Source organism: Colletotrichum siamense (assembly GCF_013390195.1).
Source record: "Colletotrichum siamense strain Cg363 chromosome Unknown KSG_Cg363_contig10, whole genome shotgun sequence".
NCBI classification, from domain to species: domain Eukaryota; kingdom Fungi; phylum Ascomycota; class Sordariomycetes; order Glomerellales; family Glomerellaceae; genus Colletotrichum; species Colletotrichum siamense.
In genome coordinates, this window is record NW_023501023.1 from 3,708,290 (window position 1) to 3,731,976 (window position 23,687).

The 23,687-nt window shown below is 53.4% G+C and overlaps 7 protein-coding genes across 7 annotated transcripts; 2 read left to right on the forward strand and 5 right to left on the reverse strand.

Annotated features, from left to right (window-relative positions):
• Window positions 1-1,825: 1,825 nt before the first annotated feature.
• Window positions 1,826-3,543, reverse strand: CGCS363_v014903 (Trichothecene C-15 hydroxylase; the record flags this gene model as incomplete). The annotated part of the gene is made up of 5 exons (XM_036646752.1): window positions 1,826-1,988; window positions 2,052-2,218; window positions 2,267-2,581; window positions 2,633-3,427; window positions 3,490-3,543. The coding sequence occupies 5 exons, from the start codon at window positions 3,541-3,543 to the stop codon at window positions 1,826-1,828; spliced, it is 1,494 nt and encodes a 497-aa protein (XP_036488495.1).
• A 7,752-nt stretch (window positions 3,544-11,295) lies between these two features.
• CGCS363_v014904 (uncharacterized protein) lies at window positions 11,296-12,066 on the reverse strand (the record flags this gene model as incomplete). Its single annotated transcript, XM_036646753.1, has 1 exon — window positions 11,296-12,066. The coding sequence occupies one exon, from the start codon at window positions 12,064-12,066 to the stop codon at window positions 11,296-11,298; it is 771 nt and encodes a 256-aa protein (XP_036488204.1).
• Window positions 12,067-13,355: 1,289 nt separating this feature from the next.
• xlnD-1 (3-hydroxybenzoate 6-hydroxylase 1) lies at window positions 13,356-14,969 on the forward strand (the record flags this gene model as incomplete). Its single annotated transcript, XM_036646754.1, has 7 exons — window positions 13,356-13,757; window positions 13,809-14,089; window positions 14,139-14,200; window positions 14,251-14,329; window positions 14,382-14,491; window positions 14,548-14,775; window positions 14,830-14,969. 7 exons carry the CDS (start codon window positions 13,356-13,358, stop codon window positions 14,967-14,969), a joined length of 1,302 nt encoding a protein of 433 aa, XP_036488239.1.
• A 168-nt stretch (window positions 14,970-15,137) lies between these two features.
• On the reverse strand, window positions 15,138-16,277 carry CGCS363_v014906 (uncharacterized protein; the record flags this gene model as incomplete). The annotated part of the gene is made up of 1 exon (XM_036646755.1): window positions 15,138-16,277. The coding sequence occupies one exon, from the start codon at window positions 16,275-16,277 to the stop codon at window positions 15,138-15,140; it is 1,140 nt and encodes a 379-aa protein (XP_036488496.1).
• Window positions 16,278-17,480: 1,203 nt separating this feature from the next.
• Window positions 17,481-17,876, forward strand: CGCS363_v014907 (uncharacterized protein; the record flags this gene model as incomplete). The annotated part of the gene is made up of 1 exon (XM_036646756.1): window positions 17,481-17,876. The coding sequence occupies one exon, from the start codon at window positions 17,481-17,483 to the stop codon at window positions 17,874-17,876; it is 396 nt and encodes a 131-aa protein (XP_036488203.1).
• Window positions 17,877-18,133: 257 nt separating this feature from the next.
• Window positions 18,134-19,903, reverse strand: CGCS363_v014908 (uncharacterized protein; the record flags this gene model as incomplete). Its single annotated transcript, XM_036646757.1, has 1 exon — window positions 18,134-19,903. One exon carries the CDS (start codon window positions 19,901-19,903, stop codon window positions 18,134-18,136), a length of 1,770 nt encoding a protein of 589 aa, XP_036488200.1.
• Window positions 19,904-21,658: 1,755 nt separating this feature from the next.
• CGCS363_v014909 (uncharacterized protein) lies at window positions 21,659-23,395 on the reverse strand (the record flags this gene model as incomplete). The annotated part of the gene is made up of 1 exon (XM_036646758.1): window positions 21,659-23,395. The coding sequence occupies one exon, from the start codon at window positions 23,393-23,395 to the stop codon at window positions 21,659-21,661; it is 1,737 nt and encodes a 578-aa protein (XP_036488429.1).
• Window positions 23,396-23,687: the final 292 nt, after the last annotated feature.

Consider the following 23,687-nt stretch of genomic DNA (forward strand, 5'->3'; position numbering starts at 1 on the left):
CCTCAGCCAAAACATCAACTATCCATGGAGACAGTCCCTTGCACAACATGGGAATTTCTGGTTGTGGAAAGCTTTCTAGACAAGCAGCAATGACTAAAATACGCCTACTTCTGGAAGCTGGAGCTGATGTCAATGCCATGAACTATGGAAGAGAACAACCATTGGAGCGAGCTATCTTCCACGATCAGCCAGAGGTGGTTAAGTGTCTCATCGAAGCTGGCGCTCGGGTTACGAATATGCGTCGGAAACAAAATCTGCTACACATATCAGCGAGACTGGCTCGGCTTAAAGCCCTACAATACCTGGCAGACATGCAACTTCCCCTTTTGCATGTACACCAGGAAGACGATTGGGGTGACACCCCGTGGGATCACTTCATCAGGGTTCTGTCCTGCCCAGAATGGGACTTAGGCTCTTGTCGAAGGCCTACCTCTCAAGAGAGAGATGCATTTGTCAAACTGTATAAGAAGCTTCGGGGTCGAAGCTTAGAGCTTGACATTAGCAGACTACAGCGCATACGCCGACATCTCGAAGATGGCATTCAAAATGGAGCGATGTCGGTCTTGCAGTCACTGATTAGTGAAAAGAGGAACTGGGAGCAGTGGCATTCGCTGCGGACGTACGAGACGATTATGCTTCAGGTTCGGGAGCCCATGGTAGAAGCAGCGCTCGAGTTGATCGACAAGAACATTGGGATTTTGCAGGAGAAGATTGATGCGTCACCATGGCATCAAGTGTCACGTTGGGATCCTCCAAAAGCAATACCTTCGTGTGAACATGAGATCGACACTGAATTTTAAACCCAACGAGGCCGACGACGATGCAGAATGCGAATCAATTGAAGCTGAGGAGTCGAGGACGGAGCGGTAGAACATGCGAGGGACAACGGGCCGAGGCTACGGGGACTATAATGATTGAAGCAGCGACGAGCTGACGGAGATGTCAAGACGTAGTACTTGAGCCAATACTTCATACATGTGTTGTAGGACAGCAGGATCCTGCGTCTTCGTACCTTTTCCCTTTCGATTCGCGTAGTGCACTTTTAGCACCATGCATGAGATGATTCATCTTGAGAAGTTCTATGAACGAGCTGACAGAGCCTCGAATCCATTCTGGGATCCATTCTGGGAGGCATTTGATGCCACCGACAAGCATAATTTCCTCGTGTTGCATAGTTACACTCAGGCTTCAGGTGATCGTACCTCTGCTTTGATGTTTGTGATTCTGCATGATGTGCGTAAGCTTCGAAGAGAAGCGGCGTCTTTCGGACTAAGAGACCTTCACACTTCGAGCATTCATCGGGACTTACAAATGTTTTGCCGGGAGTATGAGCAAGGTAGTTAACTGTTCATTCAGGCGGCATGGCTGGCGCGCGCTTAATCAGACTCAGCTATGACGGCAATCGACAACTCCGCTCGGTGTTCTAGACTGAGCTCTATTCCCGCTGAGCAAGGATGGCGGGTAGAGATGATCATTGGGCCACAGCGTGAGAGTTGCAACCTTGACTGTTGAGAAACCTTCCGCGCATCGACTCCAACCGAAGGCAACCTCATTTGTGGGGAAATGCTTTAAATTTACTAGGAAATGCTGAGGTCTATAGTTCTCGAGACGTATGTACGATGCTTTAGGAATTCCAAACCAGACCCGATAAAGGAAACGCTCATGATGATGCCCACTTTCAGTACGAGCTCTCGGTGTATCCCACCCACCGCAATGCCGACACCGTTAATAAAGTATGTATCGATTACGAAAACGACGCCATGCGCGTATTCGCTGGATTATGCTTCGGAAATCCGCTGTGTCTAGACGTGTCTCAATAGCGCACTCAAGAGCGCTTGGCGGGAGTAAGGTAGACGTTGAGGGGGCCCTTCTCCCAGAGCAGGTAAATCTTCTGCTTGCCGACCCAATCAAGGCTGTCGTCGGCGATCTTCATGTCAAAGTTGTAGAGCATGCGTGCGAGGATGATGCGCATCTCGACGTAGGCCAGGCTAAACGCGTATACGTATTAGTCACCGTATTCCCAGTGGCCTGGCGCGTGGGAGATTACTCACTTTCTACCGATGCAGTTGCGGGGTCCGAGGTGGAAGGGTTGGAAAGCGTCCTTGTTGTCCTTAGCGAACGCCGGGTCGCCAAGCCATCTCTCGGGGTGGTAGCTCTTGGGGTCCACGAAGTTCTTCTCGGAGTAGTACATGGCCCATTGGTAGACGGAGACGGTAGTCTATAAAATGTCAGACAGAGCTTGTAGACGATGTGAAGATGAACTTACTCCCTCGGGAATGAACTCGTCGCAAATGGTGGCGCCTCCGGCGGGGACGACACGGGGCAGGCCGATGGGCACAGGAGGGTACATGCGGAGAGCCTCCTCCAAGCAGGCAAGGAGGTAGGGCAGGTTGCTGGAAGATACAAAGTCGATCTCGCTCTCATCCTTGAAAGCGGAGCGAACCTCGTCGGTGAGCTTCTTCATCGCGATGGGGTTCGTCAAGAGGAAGTAGGTGACGCCGGAAAGGAGGGTGGCCGTCGTCTCGGAACCACCAATGATGAGAATACTGCTGTTGGCCTTCAACTTGGGGAAAGTCATGTTCTGTTGCGGCGTTAGCTATGAAGTGAGCATGGCAATAGAAGCGCCACTTACCCAGTCGTCCTTCTTCCTCAACAAACCCTCAATAAGATCGGGTCGCTCGTGTCCAATGTCTATGCGGCGCTGCAGCTTGGCCGTAGTGAATTCCTCGTGCTTTTGTTGCTCGCGCTTGACACTCTCAGGGACCAAGGCCATCATGATAGTTCCGAGGAAGGGGTAGTGGGTAATGGTCTGGAGGACGGTGCCGACACGCGCCATCTGGAAAATTGCCTTCACCCAAGGGTGGTAGTCGGAGTTGTCCAAGCTGCCGAAAGCCTCGCCGAAAGCCAAGTCGCCGATGATGTCGAAGGTGGTGTAATTGTACCAAGCAGCCAAGTCGAGAGCCTTAGCACCCTTGTCGCAATGTTCGTGAAGCCTTTGAAAGAGGAGGTCGATGTACTGCTTGATGATGGGCTGCTGGTCACGCATGCTGCGCTCGCTGAAACCGTGCGCCAGGGAGCGACGGAGGGCGGAGTGCTCCTCACGGCCGGAGTTGACGATATCGGAGGGGGCGCCGGGAACGGCACGGTAGAACTTCTGCGACTTGTCCATCTCGGCGCCGCCGCTGGGGCGGTGACCCATAATGTCCTTCCATGCGCGGGCGTCGTGGAACGCAAGCTCGTCGGGGCCGATACGCACAACCGTTCCGTACTGTCTATGAAGGTCGAGCATATCGTAGGGCAAAGTACCCGTGCACAGCTTGTAACAGAATGGCAGCCATGTTGCGCGCATCCAAAATGGACCGGGGAATCTTCGGAGTGGGTGGAGGTAGAGGTTGTAGAACATATGCCCGAAGGTGTAGAGGAAGAACTGGTTTAAAGTTTGTTAGATTACCACGATCATCGTCGGTACAGGTACCCGAGTCAACTTACCAAGCCAAAAGCCAGGCCGACCGTGTTGGCCAGACTAAAGGTGAGGAGCGCCATGATGCGTCTAGTGTCTTTGAAGGCCGAGATGCAACAAAAAGAGTGAAAAGGGTGTTCGAGAAAGAGCTTGAGGCCTCAGCTCCCAAACCGTCTGGTAGGGCGTTCCATCGCGCTGGTTTTATTCCTGACTTCAGACGAGAGCGAGTACGACAAGCAGCTGTCTAAGCCTTAAAGGCGGGGATTGCCCTTCTGGAGCTCCATGGGCAACAAGGCCCTCTGCTCGGGTTCTAGAAGAAGTCCTATCTCTAGGTGAACATGTGCAAAGTGACACCTCCCTCTCGTTCCGCCGACATTGCTTCTGCCCATTGCTCGCGCGAGCTCGACTCCACCCGCAGCGTTTCACTCGAATTACCGACGGCCAGCAAAGCGACGGTTCCCTCTCCGCGCAGTCGCGGCCCGCAGCCGGTATGAAGAGAGCGTCCATGCTTCGCTAGCAATGCCACGCTGCCCAGCATAGCACGGTGTAAGGGAGTCAGTCGGTCTCGGGTTCGCTCTCGCTCTGGATTGGTCGATACGCGCTAGACGGGATGGCTCCGCCGCTTCACTACCGAACGGCATCTGGATGACAGCTGCTGAACCAACGAATAGCCTGCCGAGGATTACGATCACCGCGGGGTTCATCGCCGTTGAGCTGGGTTTGGGAAACTGTGCCACAAGCTTGCCCTGACAGCTCATTACTCGCGTCGCGGGGGAAAAGTATGGCGGAACATTGGACGGAGGCGGGTTGACCATTGGCCCTCTCGAGTCTGCCAGCTCTGCCTGTGGCTGCGTTCAAGAACGGGTCGCAGATCACTCGTCGCGTCCCATAAAGCTGGACGAACCCCAAATTTCCGCCACACTGGCGGGACATTAGATGGCATCGACACCCCGAAAGCGACGCCGAGGTTTAAAAAAGGGGATCGACGAATTTGATGTCAACTCCGCTGCGATCCAACACACCGGGGATAAGAAAACGATCTCGACGGGCGGTTAATGCTTTTCTAACTCCGCGTATCACAAACCTCATCTGCGACGCACACTTTTCCATCTCTCGGCTTGGCAGGTCGTTGAGAAGATTCACCCCTATCACAAGCACGCTGCCACAGAAACAAGAATTCGTTGACGGGGAATTTAGCCGTGTGGGGCTCGCTTGCGCCAGGTTCGAATCCCGGGCGGCACTGATCTCGCTAATTGATCGCGTTCGATACGTGATAACAAGGGGCTGCTTAGGCAAGTCCTCGGGGTCGTCTCTGCGGATGCTGTTGCATTCAGATACAATCAATTGATCTGCGCCATCTGCGTAGCAACATGTTTCTCAAATCTTTCGATAGATCTCGTCGCGCATGTTGTGACGGTGCAGTGCAGCACCCTCGGTTTCGGATCCGCAAGCGTGAAGCCATGTGCGATGTTCCTACTCAACCGAATACGCGTATCAAGGACTTTAGGACGTGGTTATCTTCCGGTCTTTGAGACATCAACTTCCGCAACCGCAATAAACAATCGTTCGATATTTTGGCCTAGACGATGAGCCCGAAGGATGAAATGTCATGCTCGCGAGCCTCGAACGAGATCATCGATCATTTGAACCGTCCGTCGCGACTGAAGTCAACGCGGAGCAGCCACTCGGTGTGGGGCAACTGTTGGAGGCGGTACTTGGTGCAAGCAAGTACCAGGGTCAAGAACATCAAAATGACTTCATAAGCTTGTTTTCCATACCATTCTCAAGGCGACTCCGCGAGAAAATACCGGTGATGAGGATTTTGACACCGATATCTCATGTTTCTACAGTAGTATTGCATGATACCTTACAGGAATAATTTGCGGAGTTTGTTTCACACAAAGAAGTACATGGTAGGGAAAGGATACGGAGAATTGATGCCGTTAACAATGATTTCATTGCGCAGACAGGGATACCGCAACCATGCTCACGGCGTGTCTAAGGTATGTAGGACATATACCAGCACCTGCCATCGGACTGAATCTTCGGCACCTTCTTCGAAAACCAGGCCTCCTCATGCCCATTGGAATTGTAGCCTTGGGGATGGATTCTTACAATCTCCCTCGGAACGATGTTGGAGTGGGATACCGTGCGTCGGCGTGTGTTCGAAGGCAGAATCCTTCCCCGCCATCTGATCTTCTCCTTCATCAGGTAAGACCAGTATTCCCGACTAGACTGATGACAAAGTCGTTCCATTCGACCACTGATCACCAGCTCAGCCTGGATGGGTCCACCCCAAGAGAAAGGTCCGCGATTTGTTTCGTCGTGGAGAATACCATCGCAACCGTCTGTAAGCTTCTGTTGATCAATGAACCGATCTACCAGCAGCCACTTCAGAATTTCTTCGTGTCCCTTCGCAGACTTGTAGGCCGACCGAAAGCCATTGGATCCAGTGTACGAAAGGGAAGCCCCACGACGAACGAGGTATTCAACCGATTTTTTTCGTCCGAATTCGCAAGCTGCCATCAGGGCTGAGCCAGAAGAACAACCTTCGAGGTCTATGGGGGCACCAAGCTCCAGGAGGGTTTCCATGACCAGGACTGCTCCAAGTCTAGCCCCTTTGCAGAGAGGTGCTTGACTGCCGCTGGGCACAAGATTTGCGAACTTCTGAAGCGCTTGAGGTCCGTATCTCTTCCGGAAAAGCGGATAGGCAGTCGTTAGCCAAGCCGCCTGCTTCCCGGAGTATAGATGCCACGGGAAGCAGACGGAGTCTTCAAGACTAAAATTTGAGTTTAGTAGGAACGAGACAAATTTCGAGTCTTCGATCGCGTGGTGGAAAGCTGAAAAGCCGAAAATATCCACCCTACAAGGGTTCACCCCTCTATGCATGAAGTCTGCGAACGCCACCACGTTGCCCATTTCGGCTGTACAGTGCGCTAGTGATTGCAAATTGTTGTTTGATGCATTGATATCAACGTCCGCGTTGACCAGCGCCATCAATGTCTGTTTGCGCCAGAATTTCGCTGCCGCTATGGCTGGAGTTTCGTACCAGACATTGCGCCTTTCGAGATCTGCACCTCCTTGAATCAGATGTAAAGCAACGGCTTCGTCAGTGTTGTTGAATGGAGTGATGGCGTGAAACAGCGGTGTGTCGAGCCACTTAGACTCAGCGTTGATATCAGCTCCAGACTCTAGTAATACCTGGACAGCTCCCAAAGCCCCACAGTCTGCTGCTATGTGCAGAGGTGTCAATCCGGTTGACGTTTCAGCCTCGTTCACCAGAAAAGAAATAACTCTATCAGGATGTATAGACCAAAGTTTCCTGCATGTGGAAGTTAGTCGTTGTACATGAAAACTTAACTCAACCTTGAATACTGACCCGCAGTAGTTCTGATTATCCTTCACGTATTGGATGAGAACCCCCAATCCCTTGATATTTCTGTTGCGCACGGCTGTTGAAACCAAGTTTGGGGTCTCTCCTAAAAGCCTCCCTCCGTTTTTTGTATAGTTCTCTAGACTGGCCGGCAATACGTCCACCAATTCGGCGTCCTTGAGCACCAGGTGAATTGCTAACTCAACGGGCTTGGAACCACTAACTGCACTGGTCATTGAGACCCGTTGCTGCAACATCCACTCAATGATCGCGATCCGTTTTTGTTTTAGAGCTTGTACCAGTAGTGAGCCGCTTGCAAAGTCGTTGAGATAAGTCGCGAGATCGCACTCCTTGGTATGTAAGTATTTACACATCGTCAAATCGTCCTTTTCAATTGCAATCTTGAAAGACAAGGCCAACGATCTTTTTCGACGTCGCTCGATCTCAACATGTGTAACGCTAGAACCCGACTTCACAGTGTCAAGCAAATTTGCAAGCTCTTCATTGCTGGCTTGGTGTGCATAAAGCAAAGGCGTCATCCCGACCGAATCCTCAAACGACTTGCATCCTGCTTTGATGAGCACTCGACAGGCCTCTATCTTGTTGCTTCTTGCAGCAAGGTGAAGGGGGGAGCTCCCATCTTTGCCACGAGCGTCGATATCGCAGCCCAGAGCGGACAAGTATTTGATATTACTGACGCTGCCCTGTGATGCTGCGAAGTGCAACGGCGTAAAGCCTTCGTCAGACCTCACCTCAAGATCCTCCATGAGTTTGTGGTCATTGTAGAAGCACAACACGTCGGTAGACTGGGACAAGGCTCCAAGATGTAGTGCGGTGACTCCCGTGCAGATTAGGGACATATTCTCCAGGGGGACAGAAAGACGACACTTTTTGCACCAGTCCATCTTATCGTGCCAATCCTTCTTGGCGCCTTGTTTGATATCGTCGTAGATCTCAGTCAATACTGGTACTGCTCGACACATTGCAGCTATCAAGGCCGTGTCAAACCCGAAGTCGTCGGTCAGCGTTGGATCAGCTCCTTTTTTGAGAATGGTTTTGACGTATCCGGAACAACACCGGTGTTTGAGAAATTGGTAGACGGCCGCAGGTGTGTAGGGGTGTTTGTCTACACGGAGATTCGGATTTGCGCCGTGATCCACGATCTTCTCAATAACCCACTCCGCGCCCCACGCATTCGGCAAATGGATTAGCGCAAGCCCACTACCATCTGGAATAACCTCGTTGATGCGTAGTTTGTCGGAATGGCGGAGTAAGAGATCAAGCATTCTCTTCGCGCAATAATTTTCCTCGTCGTCAGTGTCTTCTGACTTGGCGCTACACGTATGCATAAGACCGTCTAATCTCGGGGTTTTAACAAAGCTTTCCAGAGCAGACAGTCCATCGACACGTTGATGAACGCTGACTTCCTTTTGAAGCAGCAACTTGACGATTCTGAAATTATATGAATGAGCTGCCACCTTCAGTAAGAGAATGATGCCAGGAAATTCCCGAAGAGATCCCCAATGTTGCGTCTGACGGAGGACTTCGGAAACTAAATCTTTCAATCGAGACCAAGGTTTCGAAAGTTCCGTCAAAGTGCTGAATGGCTGCATGAGAGGAATAATTGCGGACTTTCCGAAGCAAGACTCGAAGGATTTCAAATACCCAAGCCGTATCAGATTGATGCTTACGTTCTCGCTGATGACCTGTCTGTCATCCTTTTCAGCCAAATCTTCGCGAATGCCGGTCCATGATCTTGGCAAATGCATTGTGCTGCTCAGTATTCGGGACGTGAAGCACTCCCACGTCATGGCTTTGCTGACCTCGCTCTCAGACGTGTCCAATATGGCTAGTTCGTCTATGATTGAGTCATTGATGTCCCTGACTCCGCTGGTTTCAAGACAGCATATCAGGTAGGATTCGAGTGGCGTGTGGCTATTGAAGCGATGTCCAGAAGACTTTGGATACAAAGCCTTCAGTCGACGGACAAAATGCAATGATGTCTTGGGGCCGAGATGATGCAAAAGAGTTTCGGTGTCCTTAAAACTGAAGTTGATTCCGGATTGCAGCAGAGCATCGAAGGTCTTTTCGTCGCCCGCCCTCGCAGCAAGTGATAGTGCCGCGATTGGACTTTGAGTCATCTTAGCTGTGATTGTGGTTTGCTGAGCGAGAAGAATCGAAGCCGACCGTGTCAACATCTTCCACAGGCATAGAGTCAGTGGGGTGTAACCATCATTGTCCGTCGTCTCCATTGCTTTCTTAATGCTCTCTGTTGGCTGATACTTGAGCAACGCACGCAGTCGGAAGGGCTCAGATATGTGGAGATGCAAGGCAGTCCGTTTCTCTGTGTCCTGAAGATCACAGCGCGCACCATGATCTGCGAGTAAATGGGCTACTTCGTCAAATAATTCCAACTTGCTGGTTGGGGGATTTTCCATATCATCGGTCGACCAGTCCCAACTCTGTAATGGGTCAATTCCCTTCCTGTTGGTCATTCTGACGTCACATCCTGCGTCAAGAAGCTTTTTGACGATCTCTACGTGTAGAGCCGTTATCTCTGCTCCGCGGCAGCTAAGAAGAGCTAGATGTAGCAGTGAATCCCCGTCGGCATCCACAACAGACGCAACTTTGAGACGTGGATCGCAGAGCATTTTTTCTAGGACCTGAGTGTTTGCTACAGTGACTGCTCCTACTGCATGCTTCTCAACCTCATCATTCGTCAGGGAAAGCCTGGTGTCAATGATCGTCGGGTCCTTGGTGAATTTGAGGTTGCAAGCAACTGCACCCTTCCATAGAACAGCGCTCATTCGATGATGAGCGGTCGATTGATAAGAGCAACTGTCAAGGAATTCAAGAAATGCCCGAACTTCGTCCTCGTATCTCTGAAGATCGAGGTCTTCTATGTGTCGTTGCACGATGAGGCTGTCAGTCTCTTCAAGCCGTGCTCCCTCTCTAATGAGTGCCATCGTGACCCGAAAAGTATGCGATCTCCGAAATGCGTCGAGAGATAGCTGCACCAGGCTCATGCCAGAAAACGGGTTGCAGCACTGAAGATTTAGGTGTGCGCCCTCTCGGCATAGGCACCTGATGGTGTCTACAGTGGCGATATGATCTTGTTGGTTATCTTGGACGACGAAAACCCCATTGGACTCCAGGGAGCCTGTTGCCCACAGGGAGTATCCAACTGGCAGGCTTTGTACCGCGCATTGCAATGGTCGACCCATAGGACTCTCAAGATTCACCCTCACCCCGTGTTTCATCAAGAAGCAGCAGATCCGGGGCAGGGAAAGAGCCGCTGCCATATGCAGAGGTGTAAAGTCGGGGTTGATAAAAAGCGAAACGGTTTTCTCGACACTTCCTTTGGGGCCGAGTCCGGTTCCTCTGGCGAGATGAATTGCCCACGAAGTGAAGTGACAGGTTTTGGAGGGGTGGAAGAGGGAGACCGCCAGGTCGAAGACCGTCTCGTTCTCCCACTCTCCCTTTGCATATTCGGGCCAACGTGTAGAGGCATGCGAATACAACGGATGAAGTTGGTTTCTGGAATCGATTTCGTCTATTTCCGTGTGTAACTCGATTTTCGGTTGGTAGAAATTCTGCAGCTGGATAAATTTGAGGCACTGGACTGCCAACAAAGCATACGCCCGAGACTTTGAGACACGGATCCACTCGAATCCCTGGTGTTGTGAGGGGGCCTTCTCAAGAAACTCCAGCACTGAAAAATGAGAAAACTCCAGAGAGAGACCATCCGTGGACTTTCGAATGAGGCTACTACAATATCGGGTAATAGACTCTTCTCGAATAACGCTCCCGGCGTCAAGCGATACTCCAGGCTCTGGAACTGACAGTATCTCCTGTAGTTGGTGGAGATTAAGCTTTGGTGAGGCGTGAGCAATGCAATTGAGGGCTAGTTCTGTTAGGTTTTGCTTGCTCTTAGGCACTCGTCTGAGGATCCGCTCATAGGTCTCGTCGAGGGTCGGGGGCAGCGACTTGAGGGCGTCTCGGCATTGTTGATCTGAATCGCACTCTCCGAGATGATCCAGCTGACAGGCTACCCATCGGAACCTTAATTATGTCGTTAATCCTGAATAATAGAAGATGAAAGCTAAAGGTCAACAAACTTGAACTTACATGCCCTTAGCGCCGTCAATCAGCCCCTGGAGGATCTCTCCCTTGAGATGTAGGTTGCTTATGCGCAACCTTCTAGACCGAATTCTCTCTTGAATTTCAGCCGTGACGTACTCGGTAATATCTTCCTTGTGCGCTGCAATCTCGATAGGGGTAAAGCTGCCCTCTATTCGGCTTCGAATTTCATCCTCGTCTCTACTGAGAAGGGCAATTGAAACATTGTCAGCGTCCTCCGAGATGTCAAACAGACACTCTACCACTTCGTCAGTTGATTTGCCACATTCGTCGAGGCCATCAACTACGAGATAAGTGTGATCGAACAACTCTAGTATCCTCCTCAATAACTTTTGCAGAGCCTTTCTTCAGTGCTCCTTTTCAGAGCTGACTCGATGATTGAGCCCGCAAGTACAGTCTTGCCCGCGCCGGGGATGCCCTTGAGCCACAACTTAGAGCCGGGTTCAGATAACCAATGCTGAAAGTCTTGGAGCTTTTGGAGCCAGATTCCGGTTCCCGACTGTCGCAGGCGTATGCTCATGTCGTAGTTCTTCTGTGGGTTGTACTTCAAGAAGAAATTCAAGACCTTAAGTCGTTCGGAGTCTTGGTGGATTCGACTAGTGATCTTCCGCGTTTCCTTGATCTCGGCCAGAATCTCTGTCGCGTGATGGCCTTCCTGGGACAACACTCGTAGCATGGCATCCAGGGAATTGGCGGACAGCGCTAGGTTGATGTTTTCTTTGTGTTTGGACAGATCGTCGAGCCATTCCTTCACACGGTCTTTGGTGAATGGCCACATGAGCTTCTGCTTCATCAAACTAGAAGTGGCCTCCAGCTTTTCCAGCTTCTTGTTTATCTCTTTCAAAGTCTCCCTGCAGTCGTCGATGTTGTGCATTCGTAGGTTTGTGTCGAAAGCATCGTCTTTCAGGACCTGGGCTAGTCGTTCGAGGCTGTTCAGGGCTCCTCCAAGGAGATTGATCTCCTGAGCGAGGTGTCGAATCTCCTCTTCTGCATTCTTGACAGATCGCCCGAACTTCACCAAGCGGGCGAAGACAATGTCGGCAAGGCCTACAAGACCCGCGATACTCGCAGCGATTGATAGAGGATCCGCCATCGCTGTTTATGGACGACGCGGCCTGAGGACTGCCTAGGCAGAACGTGCGAGATATGAAGAAGAGAGGGCGCACTACTCACGCACAGATTTCGGGGTAGACCTTGAACCCCCAAACTCACCTCCAGCTCCCTTCTTCAATCAGGCTGGCGTCTACACAGCCAGTCAGGCAGGACTTAAGGCGTTCTGAGGTCTTGGCTGTCAGACCTACATATGCATAATTCTCCCGCTGAACGGTTACGGCCCTCCTATCTCACTCACTTGCCCAATTTTCCACGACATAGCCAGGGACTCCAGTCTCTTGCAGGAGAAAATATTCTGACCGCAGCTTACAGCTGTTGTCAGCAAACTCACAGCTACAGTAACAGGGTCTAAGTAGTTAGCTAACAATCATCGACCGCAACGTAGGCGTTTTTGGCCTTTCAACGTTAAGTTCTTTTTAGTCTCGGCCAAAAACCTCATCTGCAGGCTTTCTTAAGAGATGACTCATCATGCATTCGTGAATTTGCTTGTGCAACACGTCATATCTGCCGGCTCGGTGAGGTTTTATCACCCGGTAGCTTGCTGATCTAGGCTGGTCATCCACACCCTTACGCGCGTGTGAGCTGGCGCTTTTGTCGCGCCGTCGATTGAACTTTTCTGCATGCGAATTGCGCCAGCCGCCACCTGGCTCCGGGCCGGCAGGTACACTGCAAAAGAAATTGTTCGACCGTGTTTAAGTGTTTAAGCCATCTCATTCCCGGGCATCCGTCGAGCTTCCCCACGATCCGTCCGGTCCAATGCAAGCCAGCTTGATGCACCGGTTCCCGTTGCTGGCCCAGGCCGATCCAATGACAAGCTTCGTGGAGACTGAGCTGAGCAAAAAAACAAGCCTTTGAGAGCATGACAGCATTTAAAATAAGCCTTCATAAGTACGCCATCGGAGAAATCGATCCTGATCCTTGGTCTTATTGGATCACGGCCATCTTGAGGGTAGATGCATTTGCGCGTGGCTGGTCTAGTCAGCTGCAACTCCGGGAAAAGCCAGCGCTCGGCCTCGACGCATGTCTCTAGCGGCATCTTAGTGTCTAAAGAAGCAAAACATCAGATGCACATGCAGACGTTGGAAACTTGGGATAAAGTTGAGGGGTCTTCCTCTAAGGATCAGTCCGCTCTACCCCACTCTCTGTCACTTAAACCCCACCAACTCTTACCATCTACAACACGCGATGCTATCCTGATCTAACATCTTGAGACGACTAATACATTCTCGGTGGACCGTTCAGACGAAACAGTACCTCCAGTCAGTTGAGATGCTAGACGTGACAATCGTCGGCGGCGGCATCGCCGGCCTGACTGCCGCAATCTCGCTCCGCCGCGCAGGGCACCGCGTCACCATATACGAGAAGTCGGCATTGAACAACGAGATTGGCGCGGCGATCAATGTCCAGACCAATGCTTCACGACCTTTGGTTGCGCTCGGCATGGACCCCGTGCGCGCGAGATTCGTGCCGGCCAAGGGCAGCAAGAGGTTGAAAGGGGATACTCTGGACTTGGTTCACTCACTCGAGCTTGGGATCATTGCGGATAAGTACGGATCACCATGGTACTTTGCGCATCGTGTCGACTTGCATCACGAGTTGAAGCGTATGGCGACCGCGGCTGACGGCGGTCCTCCGTTGACTATCAAATTGAGGAGTGAGGTAACGAGCTATGTAAGTGTTGCGACATGGCCTGAATATGCACCGTCCGTACTTATAATTCAGCACCCTGAGAACGCTTCGATTACCCTCAGCGACGGCACAACGATCACTTCAGACCTCGTCGTTGTGGCAGACGGCATTCACAGCGCCGGCGTCGAGGCTGTTCTAGGTTCCCCGAATCCCGCATTCCCAGCTGGCCAAGATAACTTCTGTTACCGTTTTCTACTTCCCATGGAGGAAGTTCTCGGCGACCAGGAGACGGCCCAGCTATTCGATGACGCAAGTGGGAGCGTCAGGATGTTCCTAGGAGATGGGAAGCGGATAGTTACATATCCCTGTCGAGAGTTTGTGCACTCACGAGTTCGATCGGGTTCATTGCTAACCATTTTATAGCGGCCATGTGCTCAATTGCATTGGTATCTTCCACAACGAAGTTGGGGCCTCGACCAAAGAAGGTGCATTTTGCTGGGACCAAAGTAATGATTACCTCACTGACGTTTAGTAGACTGGCACAGCCCTGTTGACAAGTCGCATCTGCTTGAGACGTTTTCCAACTTTCACCCGAGTGTGATTGCTCTCCTGAAGTTCGTTGATGTTATACTATTTCTGGAGACTTTTGTGACTGACTTGTAACAGCAAGGCAACCGAGGTCAAGCAATGGCCGTTGCTCTACAGAGCTCCCATCCCAACGTGGCGAAAGGGGAGAATGATTCTCATCGGAGACGCTGCCCACCCGATGCTCCCACGTAAGACCTGATCTCGCTGAACAAAGGATTACCGCTTCATCACTGACCATGCAAAGACCAAGGACAGGGAGGCGCACAAGCGATAGAAGACGGTGTAGCTCTCGGCATCTGTCTCTCCGATATGCCTTCGTCAATAGATGTCCCAGAAAGGTTGGAGATGTTTGAAAGTATCAGGAGGAACAGGGCTAGTGCTGTCACTATCTTCAGCAATGCAGCGCAGGATGAGGCCGAGAAGATCAGAGAGGCTGCTTCGGAATTCGTTCAGCCGGTTGAGAGAATCCCGAGTGAGTAGACCCGTGTATCAACCTTCGAAGTGAAGTTCTAACACATTAGCTTAGCAAAACCCGAGGAATTCTATGACTTCCACTTTGATTACGATATCATTGAGGATTCCTGTCAGCACATGAAAAGGACTTATCCTGGCTTCAAACTCCCAGATGGGTTTGGCTCCGGCGGTGTTAATAGACCTTCACTATAGCTTAGGTTAACTATCAGGTGGTTGACTTGAGTGGATAATTTCGACTAGAAGTTCTCTAATATGGAATAAAGCCATTCAAGTATCAAGCTTCAAGCTAAACCCGTTCCCAAAGATTAATATCCCTCAATCGCTGGCCTACCGCAGAACTGAAAAGAGCCACGTACGTGCCTAATACTTGGGATGTGAAGGCGGAACCTCGTCATCACCCCACAAGTCCATAGTCCAAGTCTGTGTCGTTGTAGTATGATGCCTCTGATCCCAGCTGTCCGACTTCGCGAACAGGCTGTAGTACAACCAGTCATACACTCTCGTCAACGGCACGTTGATCTCTCCTGCAAACCCTCCATCAGACGATACTGTCTCTGCAACATCAGGATCCACGGCTTGAACATCCATGGAGTGAGTCCCAGCGAACTGCCGAATGTAGATGTCTGTGTATGACATGGGCTCCTCCAACAACCATTCGAATGGCACTGCAGACATGTCAGCCACCAGGAAACAGTCTGTTCTGATCCCGTTTGGGATCTGTCCATTGGCCCTTATCTGATGGAAAATGTGTCGCATGTCGGCCATTGTCGGGGTCGGTTGCTCAGGAACCGCGATGAACAGCGAGTTGTGCGCATCCGACAGCTCGTCCCCGCCTAGGTTTGCCCACTGATACTTCAGCCCGTGAGTAGCGACTGTGTAGTAGGCTTCTTCGAAACGTGCCCAGGCGACGTCATCCTTCTCTTTCTGACTCTTTGTCTCGTCGTAGAAGTTCTCGACATGTCCTGTCCGGAAAACGATGAACCCCCAATGTTCCATGTTTGCATCGACCATCTCCTGAAGCCACGTCGGTCGCTGCAAGTCCTTGGCAGCTTCAAGACGGGTTCTCATGTCCGCCTCGACGCCCCATTCGCGCTTGATCTGCCGGTCGAGCCTGAGCTGTTTGGCACGGTTGGTAGCCGTCATGACGCCGAGAAACTCGGTGAAGCTCTCTTGCTGGTCCACTGTTTCTTTGACTTTGCCCCGGGCGTCTTCCTCCAGTTTCTCATGCTCAGGCGTCAATCTGTCGAATGCATTGCGGGGCGGCGTTTTCATCGTTTTCTCGATGAATTCGCATTCCTCCAGCGTGAGCTCGTAGGGGGCGTCGTGGGCTTTTTGGATGAGTTTCTGGATGCTTCGGCCGAAAAGCTTGACGGACTCTTCGTTGTCTTCGTCTTTGATTGGTGCGCGGCCCATGACCTGGCGTTTCTCGTTGAAACTGAGGGCGGAAGGGTCTCCCATGGCTCGGATGTAGAGGGCATGCGTGTCTGGTGAAAGCTCCATGGAGCCGACGGCAGGATAAGCTGCAGAGTTGGGCAACATCATTGAGGCGTCTGTGGACATTCCGGAACCCATTGCACCTCTGGCCAAGCGTATAGACAATCCAATACTGAGTGTTCTGAGGGGGGTGCGGAACAGATTTGACATGCGATACATTGCAGAGGATAATGCAAAGAGTCTGCTGGATGTTGGCGGACGGGGAGTGTTGATGCTTTTAACTTAGAGGCACGATGTCTTAACCGAGGTGGACCTCGTGTTGGTTAGGCAGCCGTGGCCTTGGCTGTTGGTTGTGTTGGTGGTTTTGAGCCAACAACCCTGCAAGTCAAAGACCTCTAGCATGAATGCAGTGAAGCAATCTCGCTTGGGCTTTATTCATTGGGGCGCTTTCCGTCGTCAACACTGTTCCAACCTGAATGTAGATTCGGTACCGTAGGCGCCAGCATCCCTTATGGGAGTCAAGGGTGCGGGCATCCAACGAGACGATGGCGGTGTGTCGATTTCAGGCAACTAATGGGTACCATCAACGCTTGTGAGTCACGGATCAACTTTTGTCAGGTCGGTTGGAAGCTTGTCCCGTATTGTATAACTCCGGAGTGCACCCCATCATCTTCGGCCTCATCGCCCGGTCCGGCCCCACTCGCTTGCCGACGATCGCCGGAGTCGTTCCCGAAGACGCAGCTGCCGCTTCGACCCTTTTGTCGCCTCCCGAACGGCCGTCTCGTTACACCAGCTTGTTCTTGGACTCAGTAATACCTTTGACTGCACCTTCCATGAAGTAGAAGTTGCGGCAGCTGCCGTGGAGACAACGCGCCTGCACATCGAATGTTCCCTCGGGCCTTCTTGTATGACGATGTGACGAACGGAAGTACCTACCTACACTACCCCACGGCAGGATCCTTCTTCCTGAAACTGACCTCAAGAAAAAGCGCGTCGTTGCCATGATGTAGAAGGTACTTCCTTGGCAGACCTTCCGACTCCGAGTCTCCGACGCTCCAACGTCCAGCCTTTCGATTGTACACCGTCCGCTTCTCTTGAACCATTGCTTCAACATCGGCCCAACCACAACCGCATATCACATACTTTCTATCAAATTATTCTCTATCATCTCGGATCGTTGGACATATCGTGCGGCCGTAATTGCTTCTCCACACGCCATCGCACCTTGCCCGGAGCACTCGATCACGCACCGTCAACCATTTCCCCGACATGGCGAGCCCAGATAACTACCACCAGTCTCCATGGGGTGCCAACGGGACGGCATTCGGAACGCATCCCCTAATTGTTGGCGACACCGCCCTCGAGTTCTGGCTGTCGTTCCTGGGATTCTCCGTCATCTTCTTCATCATTCCAATCTTGCTCTGGTGCGCGTACGTTCGCCTCCGAAACAACACCCGCATCAAGAATGACGAATTATGTGGCAAGGAAGACTCTTGTCACAGCACCCACCTCAGAGCGATGGACCTTTGGATGCTCTTCGCCTTTATCGTCCTCGGCCCTGTGGTGGTAGCCGCTGCGATTATTTCCGTCATCATTGTTATCCCACACCGGCTGTTCACGGGTCTCACGCGAAGAGGTAACATCAAGGCAAGATTCCACAGGTAGAGAGGGACAGGCAGTCTGCTTACTAGGCCCCAGGGTAATGCGCATAGTGCTAGTACAGCGCACGCTGCTCACGGGGTTTGTGGACATGGCTGCAACCGTGTTGGACATACTCAAGGGATCGACCTGAACGTGTTTGTGGCACCAGGCGTCAAAAAGGTGCCAAACGACGACAAGTGAACAGGAAACAACACGGGCGGGCGAGACAAGATACTGAACATAATAGGTTTTCAAGTAGTCCTACAGCTACACCTCAAGCATCACCCTTCAGGGGAATAGACTCTTTGCACAGCTCTTTCATGCGCAGCATGCAACAGTTCCTTCTCCCGTTTATGCCGCCTCCTCATTTCCCTCGCCTCGAAAGGTAAATGTTCTTCGTAAAGTGCTTCCCTCGCCTCCTTCTGGTCGATATAGAACCCGGCAAGGAGCAAGAAATAACAGCCGATGGGTATCAACATCCTCCACAGCATCCATGATGTTGTCGGTTCCGTGACGTACCATAACACCGTCGCAATAGGTATAAAACAGAGACTCAGACTTGCGACGAGTGCCATGGCCGTTCCCGGTTCTGACCCGATAATATTCCTCGACCCCATCGCAACGTGGAAGGCCTTCAGCTCGGCATGCCATTTGAAATCTCGGTCATGCGCCGCCTCCATCTCGGACAGTTTCGCCAGGTATGCTTCCACAGCGTACACCACCCTCGAATGCCTCTCCTCGAACGGCGTCTCCGCCTCTGCCGCCTCGGCAAACAGTGTTTCGAGCTCGTTTCTAGCTTGCTCGACTAGCGCCGCATGCCGTCGGTCATCCAGAGGATCTTTTGTCGGACTTGGTGGTGGGAGCGTCATATCGCCCACCACAGTTGGTCCATCTCCAAAGAAGCTTCTGTCGATAAAGTCCGGAAACCTCTCAATAAAGTCGTCTTCAGCTTCGTCGTCCGCGTAATCCTCCACGTCGCTTTCCGTGTCCTCAGTGATCTCATCCAAGAGTCTGGACTCGAAGCGATATGAACCTCCATCGGCTCCCTCACTCGCAAACATCTCACAGATCCTCACGAGCGCCCCAACACACTTCGCCCCCAGTTTCCTCCTCCTCCTCCCCCTCTCTTTCTTCTCGTAAACCCTCCCGATAGTATCAATACACCTCTCCACAACCCTGAATCTCTCAGTGTTTCCCTCCCCGCCAACAATCGCCTTCTCAGCGCTCTCCTTCGCCATCACCCTCAACTCATCAATCGCCCCCTCCACCCTCTCCATCCTCTCCTCCAACCCACCCTCCGTCTCGCTCTCCGTCGCGCTCCCAGGCTCCTCCTCCAACCGCCCCAGCTCCTCCTCCAACCGCTCCGGCACCCTCGGAAACGACGACGAAAAGTTCATCTGCGGCGGCGGATGAAACGGGCTCGGCGCCGTATTCGGCCTCTTCATCCCAGGCGACACCACCGACAGCGGGCTCGGCGCCGCGTTCAGCACGCTCACGCTCGACCGCCGCTGGATCTCCCGCCACCCCTCCACCATCTTCTTCATAAAGTCCGCCTGCTCCGGCATCAGCTTCACCACGTCGTCCGCCGCGCCCTGCAGGAAGTCGGGCGTCAGCACCGGACACGTCGAGCTGCGCCGGAACGGCGGCGGCACCACCACCGACCGAGCCGTCCCGGGCCGGCTGCTGCTGGTGGTGCACTCCGCCTCGTCGTCGCTGGCGTACGCATGGTGCCCCGCCCCGCGCGCGTAGTCAATCCTGGCAAACTTGCGCGCGCTCGTGCTAGCGGGAAAGGGCTTCAGCAGCGGCGGGAACTCCTCGGGCACCTCGTCGTCTTCGTCGAAGAAGCTGTCCTGCGACGACTTGCGCGACGACATGGGCGTCGCCAGGGTCCTCTGGTCGTCATCCTCCTCTTCCTCCTCGCTGTCGTCGTAGTCCCTCTCCTCATCGTCGTCTGTCGAGGACATGAAGTCGCCCAGCTCGTCGGACAGGCTGCGCGGGGGGAACTGAGGGGCGGGGGATCCCTGGCGGGGGCTGCGTGGGTGATCCCTCATGATGATGTGCGTTGGCTACTGTGTTGTGTTGGTCGCACTGCGTTATGTCGTGTAATCGTTAAAAGTCGTCGTGAAAGTAATTGGTTCGTTAAGAAGAGAGACAAAAGAAAAGATGCAAAAAAAGTCCCGCTAAGTGTGAAAAGTAAGGATGCAGGTTGGGATGAGGGATGGAGAATGGGTTTAAAGTCGTCGTCCTTTTCGTCGCTACACCTCCTGAATCTCTGGGCCGGGACGGGATGAGGAGAGCAGGCGCAAGAGCAGCGCGGGGTGAGTGGTGAGGTTGTGCAAGGGTCCTGGGACTCCTCTTCGCGAAGCGGTGAGAGAGGGTCAAGGGGGCGGCGGCTTAAGGTGAAAAGGCCGCAAACTCGGCTTTGCGTGTACACACCCCTTGCTGCTTCGCACTGACTTTGACAGATAAATCCGAATGATGGAGAGAGAGACTGGAAGGCAAAGATCTGCGCTTGAACTCGGTGAGATCTTTTGCCAAAAACCTCTCTCCAAAAAGACGGAACGAAGGAAATTCCAAAATATTTGGGACGAAACTGCGACCTTTGTGTGCGCAGCGTTGCGAAGTATATCGTAGTAGTCCGTCGCGGGACCTGCAGGAAGGAAGCGCGTGTTTCCGATCGGCGGTCAAGTTAAACTTCGGTGAAGGGGACTTTGCAACCACACAATAGCAGCAGCGGCATCAGCAGCAGCAGCAGTCACGAGCAGCAGTACGAATAAGCAGACTGTAGCAGTGACAAGAGGCGAAGAAAAAAGGCACGGACGGGGCGCTCGCTGGATACATACAGCACGCAGCACATCGAAAGGAGGGGACGAAGTATCCCCCCGGCCAGGGTCTTATGTCTGGCGAACGAACCATGGGCCCTGGGCCTTTGGGGCAGAGGGGCAGGGCCGCATGCCAGCCCAAGGGAGGGGAAGCGAGAGACAAGAGGGAGAAAACGGGTTAGTTCCTGCGCACGACGATGGCGCGAACTGCCACGAGGGGAAGCGCCGATGGATGGATTGGTCTGGTCTGCTGCTATCTGGCTGTTCGTGTGTGTGGATTCTTCAAAGTTCGAGTTGCAGTGCAGCAGCAGCGGCGGCGGCGAACATCGTTGGTCTGGCTTGGTGTTGGGTCTTCAGCTGGGCCTGGGCTGGATCTCTCTCTCTCCCTAGGGCTCCCTTTTTTTGCGTCTCGCGTGAGCGTGACCCTGGTCGTGAGTGAGCCTTTTCCCTCTCGGGCGTCCCGCTATGGATCGTTCTGAATAGAGTCCATTTTCACTTTGCAGATGCAGAGAGGAGGGGTTCGAGGCAAGCCGTGCCCTTCACATCGCTTCGTCATGGAAATGGAAGAGAACGAGTACTCGTCTGATGTTGTTTGCTGTTGTCTATTCTGAAGCTCATGTTGATTCCGTCTTCCGTGTCGTACATATCTCTCAAACGCCAAAGCCAGTGCCCCAGTGGTATCATTTTGGAATGCAATTTTTCTCTTTCCGTATCCATAAAATGTGCAGATTGCCACGTCAGTTGTTCCCTGCAATTGCAGTCCAACGCCGCAGCCGCCGTGCTATCCCCACACACCGCTTCCAGTGTCGCTCCAAATGGGGGCGGGCCCCATCGCTTCAGCGGCTTTTTTCTGCTCCCAGCCACCGGATGAACCATCCGCGCCCGCGCCCTCGCCTGCCCGCCGCCGCGACGGTGACGGGCAGATGTCAGACACACAGTTGACAGAACGCCGCCGGCCCCAAAGACACGAACCGCCGTCAGCCCTTAGCTGTAACTGTACTGAATCCCGAGTCCGACCTTGGGATCCTCCACAGAGCCGCCGCTCATGCGCATCCGCTTCAGCGTCTCTTGCGCGTTAGGCGCACCCCCACTGAACTTGCGCTTGTCTGCTGTCGTGTGACCCTTGGTGATGCCGGGAAACAGCTTCGCCTGAAGTCTTGCGCTCTTCTCTGCCGGCGCCGGGGTGCCATCGCGCGAGCCTACCGAAGACGCCACCTCGAAGCTCTCCCGAGGATCGCGACGGAGCATCTCAGAGGCGGCCTGGCTAGCTTGGCTCTCTGAGACATCCTCGTCGTCCTCGCCCGTAGGGAGTGGCTTGCGGCAGCTGCGTGACGCATTTCGTGATGCCTGTGACAAGTTTGCGACTGACTCTAGCGCCTGGCGAGCGAGCTCCTCGTTGTCATCTGCTGAGATGGTGCTCTCGCGGCTCTTGCGGGTAGGCTCTCGCACAGCTGGCGGCGGCGTGCCAGGAATGATTTGAGCCCTGGTGTAGCTGTGCCGGGGCTCGCTCTGGGGCACGAGGTTGACCGATGGCAGCAGACCAGACTGTTCGTGCCGCTGAGGGCGGGAAAGCGGCGTCGTAGGTAGAGATGATAGTGACTGGGCGTTTCGGGTGTGCTTGGGAGGCATGCGGGGCGCGGGTCTGACCGTTGTAGTAGGTGTCGACGGCGCGCTGTTGTTGTCCTGGCTGAGTGCCTGCAGCAGAGCCGCAATAGGCTCGGGGCCATGGTCCCGATCGACCCGTGCATCGCGGTGCGCAGATCGCGGGGTCTGCTTGGGGGTAGCGCGGTGAGCCTGCTGCGGAGTTGAGACGGACGTCTGGTGCTGCGGCTGCTGTCTGGGCGTCATGGCACCGTGGAAGATGCCACCTGGGCTGCACAGCATGTGAAAATGCTCCCGGTTTTCCCGAATGCGGTTCAGCATCATGTCTCGCTCTTCCGTCAAGCTCACAATCTCCTCCTCCTTCTGGGAGATGACCTTTTTCGCCATCTTGACTCGTCGGGAAAGGGCCTCGTTCTCGTCGATGGACTCCTCGTACCACATCTTCATCTGGAGGTACTTCATCTGTGCCGATTCCGAAGCGGCGCTGAGCTCACGTACGGCCTGCCGCGAGTACTCGGCCGTCCTAAGGGCCTCGATCTCTCGGCGGGTCATCTCGTGCTCGACGGCAGCCCGCTTCGCGTCTTCGTCAGCCTGGAGGCTAAGTAAGTTGTATTGTAGCTTGTGATGGGCCGCCTCCATCTTCAACTTGGCATGTTCGGCGATGCAGGTCTGCATCATGGCTCGTAGTTCATCGGCGGTAGCATCGAGGACCTGCTTCGGGGCCGGGGGAACATATTCTGATCCAAGACCGCCGTCTCGGCGGACGGTCGTGTTGAAGCCGGTAGCAGGCGGGGAGAAGAGGGCAGAGCGCTGGGAACCGCCGTAGGTAGCTTGCGAAACTCCGTTGCCGGCATGTGCGACGACCTGGGAGGAGGGAGGCGGTGTCAAAGAAGACGGGATGACGGCGGCGGAGCTCATTCGGTCGTCGTTGACTTCGGTCTTGAAGGATTGGTTTGGGTCCATGGGAGAGGCGGGGACTTCAGTCGACGGGAGGGTAACTTGGGATGAATTCACAGCGAGGACATCGTTGTCTTGAGGCGTCGTGGGCTCGTCGGCAACGGACCTGGTGTCGGTCGGGGTGCCGTTGGGCAGCTGGGCACCAGCGTCGGACGCAGCCATATTGGATCGTGACGCAGCAATCGACGAATGAGCGGTAGACCAGCGTCGAAGGGGTAGGAATGTATCGAATTGTATGGTTGAGATTGATTGAAAAGCTGCGACTCTCCTTTCCGAGTGTCGATTCGAAGGTCGACGCGGGCGGGGGCGGAGAAATGTCGCGTTGAGCGCAACACCACGTCAGCGATGGAACCAGGGCGGAGAGAAAATAATAGAGGCGACCGGCGGTAAATGCTGATGCAGGCTGGATGGGGATGAGGAGAGCCGGGTGCAGCGATCGATATAAAGGATGAGG